The sequence below is a fragment of the Cebus imitator genome, unplaced genomic scaffold (genome assembly GCF_001604975.1).
Source record: "Cebus imitator isolate Cc_AM_T3 unplaced genomic scaffold, Cebus_imitator-1.0 Scaffold332, whole genome shotgun sequence".
NCBI lineage: Eukaryota > Metazoa > Chordata > Mammalia > Primates > Cebidae > Cebus > Cebus imitator.
In genome coordinates, this window is record NW_016107647.1 from 1,354,949 (window position 1) to 1,369,264 (window position 14,316).

General features: G+C 54.3%; 1 protein-coding gene across 6 annotated transcripts in view; it reads right to left on the reverse strand.

Annotated features, from left to right (window-relative positions):
- The window catches only part of GRIP2 (glutamate receptor interacting protein 2), a 113,097-nt gene that overhangs the window by 15,120 nt on the left and 83,661 nt on the right, over nt 1-14,316 (reverse strand). For 4 of the 6 annotated variants that reach the window (XM_037730133.1, XM_037730135.1, XM_037730131.1 and 1 more), the window contains exons 10-20: nt 13,697-13,822; nt 13,004-13,153; nt 9,971-10,157; nt 9,366-9,511; nt 8,480-8,560; nt 7,118-7,184; nt 6,889-7,034; nt 5,243-5,387; nt 2,712-2,851; nt 1,954-2,133; nt 727-907 (exon numbers count right to left, since the gene is read on the reverse strand). In XM_037730133.1, the coding sequence (XP_037586061.1) occupies nt 727-907; nt 1,954-2,133; nt 2,712-2,851; nt 5,243-5,387; nt 6,889-7,034; nt 7,118-7,184; nt 8,480-8,560; nt 9,366-9,511; nt 9,971-10,157; nt 13,004-13,153; nt 13,697-13,822 (1,549 nt within the window). The remainder of the gene's footprint in view (nt 1-726; nt 908-1,953; nt 2,134-2,711; nt 2,852-5,242; nt 5,388-6,888; nt 7,035-7,117; nt 7,185-8,479; nt 8,561-9,365; nt 9,512-9,970; nt 10,158-13,003; nt 13,154-13,696; nt 13,823-14,316) is intronic. The other 2 variants (XM_037730132.1, XM_037730134.1) reach the window with 2 other exon arrangements.

The window sequence follows — 14,316 nt, forward strand, 5'->3', positions numbered from 1 at the left end:
CACCAAGTAGAGATGACAGCTAAATAGTTAATCAGATAGACACGAGGTGGTTAGGCCACCAGGAAACTTGTAGGAGCAGCTGTGGGTACCAGAGGGAGGGAGGAGTCCCTTCTGCCTGAGAAAGACAGGGAAGCTTCCCAGAGGCAGGAGAATTTGAGCTGAGTTTTGCAGGATGAGTAGGGATTTTACCAAGAGAGACCAGAGGAAAGGCACTGAGGCGGAAGGACTGCCTGATCAAAAGCACCACAGTACAAGGGTGGCCTGGGCAGATGAGGAACAGCATTTCTCCACAGCCTGCTCTCTGCAGGGGGCTTCTCCAGCGGCTGAGCCACTCAGAGCCACACGGCACAACCCAGGGCTGGTGCCGGTGAGCTGAGGGCCCTGGAAGGAGGCCATCAGGCCATCTGGGGTAAGTCAGGTGGGTCTGGGTTCAAATTCTGAGTGTGCTGCTGCTCTTCTGAGAACAGGAGATGACCAGGGTTGGGAAAGGCAAAGCAGGCTGGGCCCCCTCCACACCTTCAGCCCTCCGTGCCCTCCAGCAGTCTGCCCTTCCCGCTGTCTCTGTCTGGCTGAGGTGGCTCTGCTCAGTGCTTCTCTCCCAGGAGGCGCCTCCTCAGGAGCCCACCAAGATCCTACATTTCCCCACCACTTCGGCACAGGCACCCTCGCCCACCCCAGCCAAGACACAATGGCTCCCTCCTCCTTCATGGTGCTCCCACCACAGACCTCGCTGGCGGCTCCCAATCCTCCTCCTCCTCCTCCTCCTCCTCGGGGAAGCTCTCGTCGGCGGGGGTTGGGGTATAGCTCGTCCTCCGGGGCTCGGTGGGTGGGGGGCTGCCCCTCAGCCGGCCTGATCTCCACTCCTGCGGAGTCACTCCCAGGGCTGCCGTCTGTGGCATGTAGGACCCTGGCGGTGGAAAAAGGGCCCCTGAGTTCTCTGCGACCTCACCTTGCCCTCTTGCCTGCCACATTTCCAGCTGTGCTGGTTGACCTTGGGGAGATCTTTGGTCCTCTCTGGGCCTAGGTCTACCCAGCCCTCTGAGGGCCTCTGCCTCCTAGCGTCTCCCTGGAGCTCCTGGTCATCCAGAAGTTAACTCCCGGGGCTCTGTGACTGTCCCAACTCCGTCGGCCTGGGCTTGACCATCACCCTGCCAGGGAGGGAGCTGAACATGTGGCCTACTCTCTACCTCCTGTCTTTGGGAGCCCTGAAGGTCCAGCCCTATGAAATGAGCTGAGATGCTTACGGAGAGCTGGAGACAGGGAAGCTGAGGCCCAGGGACAGCAGGTGTCAGCAGGCAAGGACGGGCTGCAGCCACCCACGGCCCAGAGAGGCCTGGCTCCACTAGTCCTCTGAGGTGGACCATGGGGAGTTCCAGTGGCTCTGGGCCACTGAGGCCAGCCACCAGACTCAGACGCCTCCCCGAGGCCACCCCGGGTCTCAACGTGCACTGGCCGGGGAGGGAGCCCCAGAAGTGTCTGCCCCACATCGGGTCTTGTAGGCTGGGGTGGGAGGGGGCTCTTGGCCTCCCTATTTTCAACTGGATGGAATGAACATTGTTGGGCACCTACTGTGTGCTAGATATTGGGCTAGGAAGGAAGGAAACAGTAGAATAAAGACCAACTTGGTCCATAACTTCACAGCGGGTAAAGCTAAACAGCCAGGGTGGGACCCATCGTTCTAAATCAAAAGATAGGGCTGCAGTCCATGCTCCCAGGAGCAACGGGCCCCAAGAGCGGCTCATGGAGCCAAATCAGGCCTTCCTTCAGGAAGGGCCCCTATAGGATACCAGGAGAGGAGCACAGGAGGGACGGGCACAGGAGGGAGGGATGAGCACAGGGAAAGGAATGGGCACAGGATGGAGGGACGGACACAGGGAACAGTCCTGCACAGGTCCAGCAGCTGGAGTGGCCTGGAGAGAGCATCTCACTTGCCCAAGGGCCCCAAGGTGCTACCTGGGCCCCCAAAGCCACCCTCGGTGGTCGAGCTGTCCCAAGACTCCACAGCACTGTCCACACTGGGCACAGCTGGCGAGAAGCGGGCTGCTGGCATGCCTCCCTTCAGGGCCTCTGCTGGGTCCTCATCAGCATCGCTGGTCTCACTGTGGCTGCCCGCCTTGTGGGGTAGGAGGGGGCCTGGGAGGGGAGCAGGGCATCATTTCGGACTTCACAGACACTCCCAGCAAGCCTCAGTTTGTACATTTCAGCCTGGTCTGGAAACTCACAGGCAGTGAGCCCTTCTGAGCTGACATATGGCTGTGGCACTAATAAGCAAACCTGTTTCACAGATGGGAAAACTGAGGCTCGTGAACACTGAGCAGCATGCCCGAGGTCACACAGTGAGCACCAGTGGAGGCTGGATTAGCTCAGGCCCCTTCCACTGCCTATGGTGGCCATTCTACCAAGGCATGAGGACATATTCAGGGGCCAATGAGGAATGCATGAGTTATGGCCATGAAGCACACACACATGAGCACCTTAAGAGGCAGGAAGTCATGAAGAACAGGGTTCGGACCCAGATTCTGCCTGGCGCCAGCTGTGTGGCCTTGGGCTCATCACTCCCCTCTCTGAGTCTTATCTCCTTTGCTGTTGAAGGCCCACCCCCACAGGGCTGCAGTGAGGACTCTGTGAGGGTGTGCAGGCAAAGCCTGGCACAGAGGGACTGCCCTTCCTAAACGTGCTGGGTGGCCCCCCAGGGCATGAGCAAATCTCACGGTCTAGCTGCTTCTTGATCTTCAGTGTGACGGTCTCTCCAGCCACCTGCAGGAGGTGGATGGCCTCGCTCAGCGGCCGGCCCTTGAGGCTAACGCTGTTGATGGCCAGAATGCGATCCCCCACGTGGATGGCACCAGTCCTGAGGAGTGGATGCAGGGCAGAGAGTGGGAGTTAGACACTCAGGGCCTCAGAGGGATGGTCTGCCCTCAGGGAACCCAGGAGAGCCAGAAGGCACAAGTCTGGCTGACCCCAGCTGCCAAAAACAAAAGCATGAAAGTATGATCTTGGATCACATTAATAGAGATATAAAGTCTAGAATCTGGGAGGGTATTATCCCACCTGACTGTAGAATTAGGTTCTGGCACCAGTGTCCAGCAAAGGTTTTGAGAATGGTTTGAATCCCACATACTAGCTGCCAAATACTTGCTATGTGATCTTGGGCCAGTTTCTTAAACCCTCGAGTTTCAGCTTCCTCATCTGTAAAATGGGGGTGGTAATACTAATTTTATTATCAAATCGTAACTGAAGGGTGAATGAATGGAATGGATTCCTACTTCCCTCCAGCAGGCACCCTTGGAAGCTATCGCCCTTTCCTGGGCCTCAGTTTTCCCACCTGCAGAATGGGCATAATCACCAGCGCCCAGAAGACCTCACAGCAGAGCAGGAAGGGCTGATGAGGCCAGGCAGTGGCACTGCTCTGGCCCCATGGTTTCTTCCTGGGCACCCATTACAATGACCTGAGGAGCTTTTTGAAAATGCAGGTGCCTGGTCCCCACCTCTGACCAATTAAATAGTATCATTAGGGGTGAGGCAGGAAGGTGATTCTGAGAAACAGCAAGGGCTGAGCAGGGTAGAAGCTTAGCAGCTGCTCAGAGTGACCTGAGCCAGGTAGAGGAAAAGGAGGCAGAGGACTAGGGTCAAGGGTCTTGAACCCCTGGGGCTGTAGATGTCACCCCAGACGGGAGCTCCTGGAGAGTCATGCTTGGGCATTGCATGAGGGTAGTGAGTGAAGCAGCGGATGGGGGGTTCAGGGAAGGGACCAGAGCGGTGGTGTCCAGTACGGCAGCCACCAGCCACAGGTGGCTGCTGAGCCCCTGAAATGTGACTGCCCGAAATGAGATGTGCTGAAAGCAGATGATTCACACCAGATAGGGAAGGAGTAACATGAAAAAGATTAGAAAACATGATCATAATCATTTTTATGTTGATTATATGTTGAAGTCAATATTTACATATACTTTTTTTTTTTGAGGCGAAGTCTCGCTTTGTCCCCAGGCTGGAGTAGAGCGGTGCGATTGTGGCTCACTGCAACCTCTGACTCCTGGTTCAAGTGATTCCCCTGCCTCAGCCTCCCAAATAGCTGGGATTACAGGCACGCACCACCACACCTGAATAATACTTGTATTTTTAGTAGAGATGAGGTATGTTGGCCAGCATGGTCTCGATCTCCTGACTTCATGATCCACCCACTTTGGCCTCCCAAAGTGCTGGGATTACAGGTGTGAGCCACCACACCCAGCCATAAATATGTATTTAAGATGAATTTCATTTCTTTTTGCTTTGCAAATGTGGCTACTAGAAAGTGTCTGATTAAATTAGTGGCTCGAATTATATTTCAGTTGGACAGCACTGAGTTACATCAGCCCGTAGAAGGCAGGAGGGTTGTCGGTGCAGCCCAAGCATCCAGGACGGAGGGGACAGGCACACGCAGTAGGTGCCAGTACCTGCTCTAGCTGATGAAGACATTGGGGTCAGAAGGGTCCACACCGACCTCTGCAGTCTGCCCGGTGTCCAGCAGGGGGCGCTCCAGGAGCAGGCTCCAAGCCCCGGAATCCCGCCCATTCTCTGCCCACCCACCGAGTCGCCGCCCCTCCTGCGCCCAGGACGCTTGCCCCTGCAGCCCCACCCGGCCATGCTCCCCTTTCACAGCTGGCTTGTCGCTCTGTGCTGGGAGCTCACCGCTTCCTTGCCTGCCGGATTTATCCCTGCCCAGCTGTGTGGAGAAGACTCGGTCTCACCTACACTGGGGGTCGCGTTCCACCTCTGACCTTTACCCCACCCTGGGGCAGGGCTAGGACACCCTTGTTCTCACAGCTCCCTCAGCTGCTACAGTTTCAGAGTCTAGGGGCAGCAGGGACAGTCCCCCAGTGCCTCAGGAAAGCCACAAGCAGTGCTGGGACCAGAGTACTCGGGCACTGCCGCATCCTCTTCAGCACACAGCCAGTGCTCCAAATGGGCTGACTTTCCAGACACAGGTAAGTGGGGAGCAGGAGGATGTGCACGCCTTGACCCAGTGCCTACCTGGGCCCAGGAGGTCTGCTGGCGTGCGGTCCTCTGCCGTGGCAGGCAGGGGCTGACACTTTACAAATGCAGACCTGAGTCTCAGAGAGGGGAAGTGACTGGCCTGATGTCACCCACAGTGTCAGTGTTGGCACAGGGGTCAAAATCTTGCTTGGCTTTGTCAAAGCCCCAGCTCTTGCTTCCTGGGTTCCCCGAGCCCACCCTGTGTCCCCACAAAGCCCCAGCTCACCTCTCAGCCAGGCCACGCTTGGTGAGGCCTGAAATGACAATGGGATCAAAAGGTTCCTCCGTGCCCGAAATGGTGATGCCTAGGGGGCCCCCGTAACGCTTCAGCTCCACCGTGTAGCTGACGGCACCCGTGGTCTCCAGCTCATCTGCAAGCAGGGGGACCCATGAGGAGGAGGTCCCCAAGGGGCAGGACAAGGAGCTGGTTATCCCCAGATCGCCAAAGCCTTGGCCTCACTCACTCATTCATTCATCTACCCAGCCACTCCTGCTCTGACTTCAGGTAGCACAACCTGGGGACCCTGAGGCCGTCTTCTGCCCAAATACCAGTAAAGAAAAGAAACATCACACCTCAACCACAGTAATCACAACACCACCATGAGAAGAAACAATGGCCTCTCTTCCTCCAGCAGCAAGCGGAACCCCTGATCATCGTTTTCTTTTTTCTATTTTTTTTTTTTTTTTTTTTGAGACGGAGTTTCGCTCTTGTTACCCAGGCTGGGGTGCAATGGCGCGATCTCGGCTCACCGCAACCTCCGCCTCCTGGGTTCAGGCAATTCTCCTGCCTCAGCCTCCTGAGTCGCTGGGATTACAGGCACACGCCACCATGCCCAGCTAACTTTTTGTATTTTTAGTAGAGACGGGGTTTCACCATGTTGACCAGGATGGTCTCGATCTCTTGACCTCGTGATCCACCCGCCTCGGCCTCCCAAAGTGCTGGGATTACAGGCTTGAGCCACCGCGCCCGGCTTCTTTTTTTTTTTTTAATGTGTGTGACAGAGTCTTGCTCTGCCGCCCAGGTTGGAGTGCAGTGGCTCAATCTCAGTTCACTGCTGTAACCTCTGCTTCCAGGGTTCAAGTGATCCTCCCACCTCAGCCTCCCAAGTATCTGGGACTATAGGCAATGCACCAGCAGACCCAGCTAATTTTCGTATTTTTTGTAGAGATGGGGTTTCGCCATGCTTCCCAGGCTGGTCTTAAACTCCTGGGCTCAAGTGATCCACCCACCTTGGCCTCCCAAAGTGAGGGGAGTACAGATATGAGCCATCGTACCTGGCCCAACTTTTCTTTTAAAAAAAGAAAAAGGAAACCTGCCTCCTACAATAACCTTCTTTCACAGGGTAGGAGTTGTGATCTGGAGACTGACCCTTTGAATCAGGAATTCACTTTCTACTTGGCGCAGTCCTCACCCGTCCCTTTTGCCTCTCCAATCCATACAGCTTTTCTTACTCACCAATGTCACTGTCTGGCCTCAGTGGGACCTGAGGCTGCAGTCTCTGCGTATCCACTCACAGCCTGCCACTCCACAGGGCAGCCTCGCTCCTCCCCTGCCCCACCCACTCATCTGTCCACCAGCTACACCCAGCACACCAGGTGGGTCTCTTCTGCCAGGCTTGGTGCTGGACATGGAGGCTACGGGAGTGTCTCAAACTCCTGTCCACCTCATAGAGGCTCTGGAGGGCCCCAGACGCTGGGGAGAGTAGGAAGTCTGTGGTGCTGCCCCCTCCTTCATTTGTTCATTCCAGCCAGCCTTCGGCAGCACCCACCACCCTCCCTTCCTCGGCCAGAGGGAGCCCTGAATTGCAAGCTGGCAACCCGCTGGTCAAAGGGTAGGCCTCTGGAGGAGGCAGGGCAGGGTGAGGGCCATACCAGAGTTGTCCTCGTCCTTCCGGATCTTCAGCTTCACCAGGTCCTCGCACTGCCGCAGGATTTGCACGGCGTCCTCCATGGGGCAGTTGTCCAGGCGGATATTGTCGATGGCCAGCAGCTTGTCGCCTGGCTCCAGGGTTCCCGTCCTGCATGAGTCGGGGGTAGAGGGGGTGGAAGGAGCCTGGCGTGTGCAGGTGCTGTACCCACTGCTGTTGGCCGCTACCCCTACCTGTGTGCCACGCTGCCTTTCTTGATGTCAGAGATGATCAGGGGCTCCCCTCGCTTCCTGCTGGCTGCTGGAGGAAAAAAGACCATGAAATAAACCTTGGTGGCCTTAGCCTGGGGTGGGGTGGCGAGGTCCAGGGGTCTGAGCGTGGACTCAGAGCCACTGGTCCTATTCACATCCTGGTCCCACTGCTTCCTGGCTGGGTGACCTTGAGCAAATCAGCTCACCTCCCTGTGCCTCAGTTTCCCCCCTGTAAAATGGGGGTGGCACCATAGACCTCGTGGGAATGTGGTGAGATTAAACCAGAGAACACAGGCACAAGATCTAGCATGGCTCTTCCAATGCCAGCTCTTCCCTCCTCCTGCTCAGCCCACCCACCAAGCAAACTGCGAGCTCTTTGTGGAGGGGGGCTGTCCGCTTGGTGTCTGTGTCCCCAGCACCTGGCTCAGGGCCAGCACCCAGGCTCTATTGTATGCTCAGGGCGGGGGAGACACAGAAGTGAACAAAACAGACAGGGATCCCTCCCTGCCCTCCTGGAGCTGGCACTCCAGTGGCGGCCACAATCAACAACATTTCAAAGTTGGTGAAGCGTGCTGCCAAGAAACCCGACGGACAGGCCTGTGTCAAGGGCGGTAAATGTTCAGTTGGGTGGTCGGGGAGGGCCTTGTCAAGTGACATTTGGGAAAAACCTGAAGGAGTCAGGGAAGAAGCCAGAGGAACAGTCTCAGATGCAAAGGCCCAGAGGCAGAAGGAGCTGGTGTGCCAGGGAGCAGCTGGAGGGCTTGAGGAAGGGAGAGTGGGGACATGAGGTAGGAGGTCGTGGGGACCACAGCACAGAGGGCCTCGCTGGGGTCTGAGGCCTTCAGCTTTTACTCAGAATAAGATGGGAACCAAGGGAGGGCTTTCGCCTTTCCCATCCTCACCTATTCTGCGTTTCTTTTTCCTTCTGCATTCCTCATTTTCATTCCTTTGACAAATATGAATTAAGCACCTACTGTGTTCCAGGCCTTTGCTGGGCTCCGGGAACACAGAAGTAGGCAGAAAACTAAACCCAGCCTGCATGTTTGTCACTTCCAAAGCTCCCTCACCATGGGCACCTCACCAGCCCCTGGGAGACCCACGAGGCCAGGGGGCTTCCATTGTGCAGAACAGGAAACTGAGGCTTCGGGAAGCTGGGGTCTTGCCTGAGAGAGAACACGCAGCTGGGTCCTATGGAAGCCAGTCTCCCCACAGCCCTAAACCTCTCCCCGAGGCTGTGCAGGGTGTCATGCCATGGAAATGCTGGTCTGAGCTGGGCACGCTCTTTTTCCCCAGCGGATGAGCTCACTCGCTCCCTGGGGCAGGCGGCAGCGGGAGAAGACTCACAGCTGATGGTGATGCCCAGCTCCACGCCGCGCTTCTTGGGCAGCTTCACGTGGAAGGTGCCACTGCTCGGGATGACAGACTCTGGGAGGAGATGGACACAGACCGACGTGAGGACCCAGAGGAGGAGTCTCAGCGAACCCTGGCTCCATGCCCATTCTGGCTGTGCTGGGAGGGACCCCAAAAGTCACAGTCCTAATCCCATCCTGCCGCTTCCTCCCGACAGAGGAGGAAACTGAGGCAGGGTGAGCTGACAGATTTGCTCAAAACAACTGACCTGCTCTAGTCAGAGCGGAGTCGGGGCTGGAAACGCCTCAGGCCTGAGAGCTGGTGTGGTGGGCGGGAAGGGAGTTCCCCACAGCCAAACAACCCAGCGTGAATCTAGCAAATGTTTCCTGAGCACCTACTATGTGCCAGGCCATGGCTGCGCATTTTCATGTTTTGATTTCTCTTGGGCATATGTCTCACCTAACCCGAGTATCACCCCTATAGTGAAAAGATCCTATCCACTATTTACAGGTGGGGAAACAGGGTGGAGGGACTGCCCTGTCCAAAACCACATAGTGTTGAGATTACAGAACCAGAATTCTGACCCAAGCTATTCTTCGAGGTTCTTTGCCTAAGACATGCTGAGAAGGAGCTTGGAATATTTTCAGCTCCCCCTCCCCATCCCCACTTGGTCCTGCCCCACTGCAAAAGTCACCTGGTATAGAAACTTCTCCCTCCCTCAACAGGGCCTCTCTTCCTACCATAAGCTACAAAGCCCCTGGGAAAATGGCCCTGGGCACAGAGGGGGATGGGAGGAGCATTTGCACAGGCAAGGCAGGATAAAGAGAGGAGGGGTGCAGTGCCCTGAAATACGAGGAGGGAGCTCAGGCCACTCACTCACCCGCCACGTCAAACTCCACCTCCAACACGACCTTGTGGGCCAGCGCGGCGTCCCGCAGGAGCTGGTTGGCTTCCTCCATAGTCCCATCCTCAGTGGCAATGCCATTGATGGACAGGACTCGGTCCCCCACCTGCAGCAGCCCACACCTGAACGCAGGGGGCCCAGCAGAAAGGAGGCTCCATGACAGGTGCAGGGCAGAACTGAACCTGGGCCCCACCTCCTGGCCTGGGGTGACTCTCAGCTCCGCCCTGGCCCACCTGTGTATCCTCAGTAATCTGGCTAAGAGCTGGACCTTGCTGGACCTCAGTTTCTCTGTCTGTCCAATGGGGATGATGCCATGAGCCTATGAGATGTATATACAGAGGACTCTGACTTCAGGCAGACAGGGATTCAAGCCCTGGGATTCCATGAGTGAGCTGTGTAATCCTGGGCAAGTGGGTCAGCTTCTCTGAGCCTCGGTTTCCTCGTCTGTAAAATGGGGCTGGTGCTGGGGCTGATTCGATGGTTAAGCGAGACACCCTTGTGAAGCTAGGGCTTGAGGCTGTGACTCAGTTTCTCCCAGTTGGAGGGTGGCAGGCTCAGTATGGAGGGGGCAGCAGGCTCACCTCTCAGCCGGGCTGTCGGGCTCAATGAAACACACGAGGGGTGGGGAGGACAGCGTCTCGGTGGCGAAGATGCCGCCCTGGAGCTGGAGGCCGAAGCCACTGAGGGGGTCTCCGCAAAGCACGACCTCCGTGGTCTCTGTGTGCACAATCTGCCCGCCTGGCCCCACCGTGCTGGAGGCCAGCGACACTGTGGGACAAGTGGGCCACCACTCAGGTAGGCTGCCCCACTGAGGTCTTCCTGCCCGAGTCTGCCCATCTCGGGGCCCAAGGCACTGGAGCCAGAGCACAGGGAAATGGGAGCCTTGACTCAACCTGGGGCAGGCAGATCACCGCCCACTCTGAGCCTCAGCTGGGACTATGATTCCCACCTCGCGGGGTGAGGAAAGGACTAGGGAAGACACTGCCTGGGACTGACTGTCATGCTGTAAAACAGGTTCTGGGGAGCAGTGTTATTTTATGATATTTTGTGCTGTGATCTACTGTAGTGTTTATTATATTACGTCACTCTGCTTTTTGGTAAGAGCTTTATTGAGCTGTAATTTACGTACCACCGTAGTCACCTATTTAAAGGGTACAATTCAGTGGTTTTTAGTGTATTCATGGTTATACAAACATCACCACACTGCATTTTAGAACATTTCATCGCCTCCAGAAGAAACCCTGTTCCTGACCGGGCGCGGTGGCTCACGCCTGTAATCCCAGCACTTTAGGAGGCCAAGGCGGGCGGATCACAAGGTCAGGAGTTCGAGACCAGTCTGGCCAAGTTGGCAAAACCCCATCTCTACTAAAAATACAGAACACTAGCTGGGCATGGTGGCAGGTGCCTGTAATCCCAGCAACTCAGGAGCCTGAGGCAGGAGAATCGCTTGAACCTGGGAGGTGGAGTTTGCAGTGAACGGAGGTCATATCATTGCACTCCAGACTGGGCAACAGAGTGAGACTCCATCTCAAAAAAAAAAAAAAGAAAACCCTGTTCCCTTCAGCCATCACTGCAGATCCTCCCATGTCTCTCAGCCCTAGGCAACCATGAATCTACTTTCATCTCTGGATTTACCAAACAGAATCATGCAATATGTGGCCTTTGTGACTGGCTGCTTTTACTTGGCTTAATGTTTTCAGTTTTATCCATGTTGTAGCATGTATCAGAATTTCATTCCTTTTTGTGGTTGAGTAATATTCCATCGTATGGATACACCACATTGTTTATCCACGCATCCATTGGTGGATCCTGGGTTCCTTCCACCATTTGGCTACAGTAAATAATGCTACTATGAACATTCATGCATACGTTTGCAGGTGGAGATGACACGTTTTCATTTCTCTTGGGCATATACCTAGGAGTGGAATTGCTGGGTGATATGGCAACTCTATGTTTAACTATTTGATACATAATGTTATTTAATAAATATTGTTTTACATTCCATACATGAAATATATTTGCATCATTAATATGAATCTTGGAGGTCATTTATTATTTATTAAACAAAATTTATTTAGTATTTCATTTTATTACTAATTATATTATTGTGTCATATTATCTTATGACATTATATTTTATATTCTACATTACAAAATGTGTAATACATTATGTTTTTAGGTATATTGTGTTTTTATATTTATTCATTCATTTGTTTATTTATTTATTTTGAGACCAGGTCTCACTCTGTCGTCCAGGGTGGAGTGCAGCAGCACGATCTCAGCTCACTGCAACCTCCGCCTCCGGGATTCCAGCAATTCTCCGACCCCCAGAGTAGCCGGAATTACAGACATGACCACCACCCAGCTAATTTGTTGCATTTTTGTTAGAGACAGAGTTTCACCATGTTCGCCAGGCTGGTCTTGAACTCCTGGCCTCAAGTGATCTGCCTGCTCAGCCTCCCAAAGTGTGGGGATTACAAGCATCAGCCCATTTTTTTACTTTCACTACTATATCCCCAGTGATAAAAATGGTACCTAGAGGTGAAATTTTTTTGTTGAGTTAATTAATGAATTACTATCAATAGCAATAATGATACTGCTTTGTCAGTTACCCATTCTAGGAAGGAGACAGGTAGAGGAGTCGTAAGAGCCTCCAGTCTCCACATCCCCTACCTATGAACAGCATTTCTGCATCTTTTCACCTACACATTCTCAGCTTTGGTGGCCAGGAAAGATGGTTAGTTGAGGTATATTTTATCTGTCATCTGATTCTGAAATCTGTTTCCCATTTCCCCTTGGCTGCCAGGAACCCTATTTAGCTTCTTTCAGACACCAGATGACCTGTACTCCTCTCTTCCTTCACCTGGTTTTATCTCAAATGGCCCAGTTTGATCTTCTATCCTTCCTGGAGGCCTCTGCAGCTCATGTGGCACGAGGCTGAGGACCCTTTCTGCATCAACAAAGGAAAGACTCTTCCCAAGATGGATTTCAACATTTTAGGCATTATTGTGTCTGTTGCTTCCACATGCCTCCTGCCTCATCATTCACCAGTATTTGTCTTCTATTGATTTACTTTTCTTAATATGTAAATACCTTCATTTCAAAAGGGAAATTTTGAATAACAAATATGCAGAGAAGTAAGACTGGAAATTATTACATTCTGGACAGCTAGAATCTCAGGCCTGTGTCTTTGCCTTAGGGGAAATTAACAAATGGCAGAGAGGTGGTAAGGATATAATAACGCAGCACTGAGGCTTTATCGGCGAATGAATCAGGACTGAACGGCCAAAAATGTGAAATCTTCATGCAAATCTGTAAAGACACCCTTTCCTCAAGATACTTTATCACCAAGTCCTTGGAATTTTTCATAATAAGCATATAAGAGCAAAAGTGTACAAGGTAGCTGGCACCCCTCAGTGGTGCTCTTGTGCAGTGTGCAACCTGCCCAACCACCCATGACAGCCTGGTGCTTCACTCATGTTATTTGACATTCCCATGCGTACACCTGGGGCTCTGCCCAAAAATACCTCCCTTCACCCCCACGTACACCCTTTGGCAAGCCCCACTCTCAGACATACAGGCAGCCCAAAGAGGAGGGAAGAGACCACGGCTTACACGAGCTCTTGTGTTCCCTTCTTCGCTGTCTCCTCCGCCCCATCGTAGTTCGGGGACTCATGGGCTGGGATCCACGAGGAAGGGTGCTGGGGTTGTTGCAGGAAAAGGCGTGGTTCAAGGTCGGCGAGGAAAAGGGAGTTGAAGACAAGGCTAGGGAGATGAGAGCACAGCCCCCTGAACTCCGGCAGAGGCCCTTCACCCCTCACACAGTGGGTGCTGGGAAGCCACCCGACCACAGGGAGAGATGGGGGTGCCTTCCACTTTCATATCAGTTACTCATTGTGTGACTCTTTCCTCTCTGGGCCTCAAAGACTGCAGGGTTTCCACAGACCCTGTAAAACTCAGCTGCTAGGGACAGGGGCCAATCTTGCCACTGGCATGCTAGATGACACTGGGGCAGGCCACCTAATCTCTCTCTCCTTTTTTTTTTTTTTTTTTTTTTTGAGTTGAGGTCTCACTCTGTCACCCAGGCTGAAGTGTAGCAGTGTGATCTTGACTCACTGCAGCCTCAACCTCCCAGGCTGAAGCAATCCTCCCGCCTCAGCCTCCTGAGTGGCTGGGACCACAGGTGCGCACCACCACACTCAGCTCCCTAATCTCTGAGTCTGTTTCCTTCCCTTAGACAACAGGCATCACCCTCTCCCTAGGAAAGGCTACAGGACTGGCTGAGCTACAGCGGGGTAGGCATATTACATCGGCTTTGGTCCTGGCCAGCAGGTGTGGCCCAGGTGGTCATCCTGCAGTGCCCAGGCCGGGGGCTGTGGCAGGAGGGCACGCAGGGGTCCCAGCGGTGCAGCTGCTCGCTCCTCTGCACTTTCACTGTAGCCAGCGGAGAAAGAGGAAAGAGAGGTGCAGGGGTTAGTGGCTGAGCATACTATGAAGCCAGGAAAGCAGGAACCAGAAGATCCTCGCACTTCCCCTGAGCCAGGCAAGGGATTTAGTATTCTGCTCATGTGTCCTGGACACCCACGACGTGCCAGGCACTGTGTTCAGAGTACAGCTGCTGCCATACGGCAACCTGAGAGGCAGGGACAGGAGAGGGAGAGGAGGCCCACGGCTGGGAGGTGGTGAAGCAGGGATTTGAACACAGGCATCCTGCCCTGGAGCCAGAGAGGTTTACGGCTGTGAGTGCTGCCCATGAAGTTTCTCCAAGGAAGAACTGGTGAGGAGTGCAGCTGGCAGGCGGTGTTCAGCTGCAGCACTTTGGGCTGTGCAGTGGCCCTGCAGCCCAGGTAGCCTCAGCCAGCGGCTGAGGGCCGAGTGTACTAGGGCCTGGCCTATCTGCCCCACGCTGGACTCTCCGGGACAGCCTT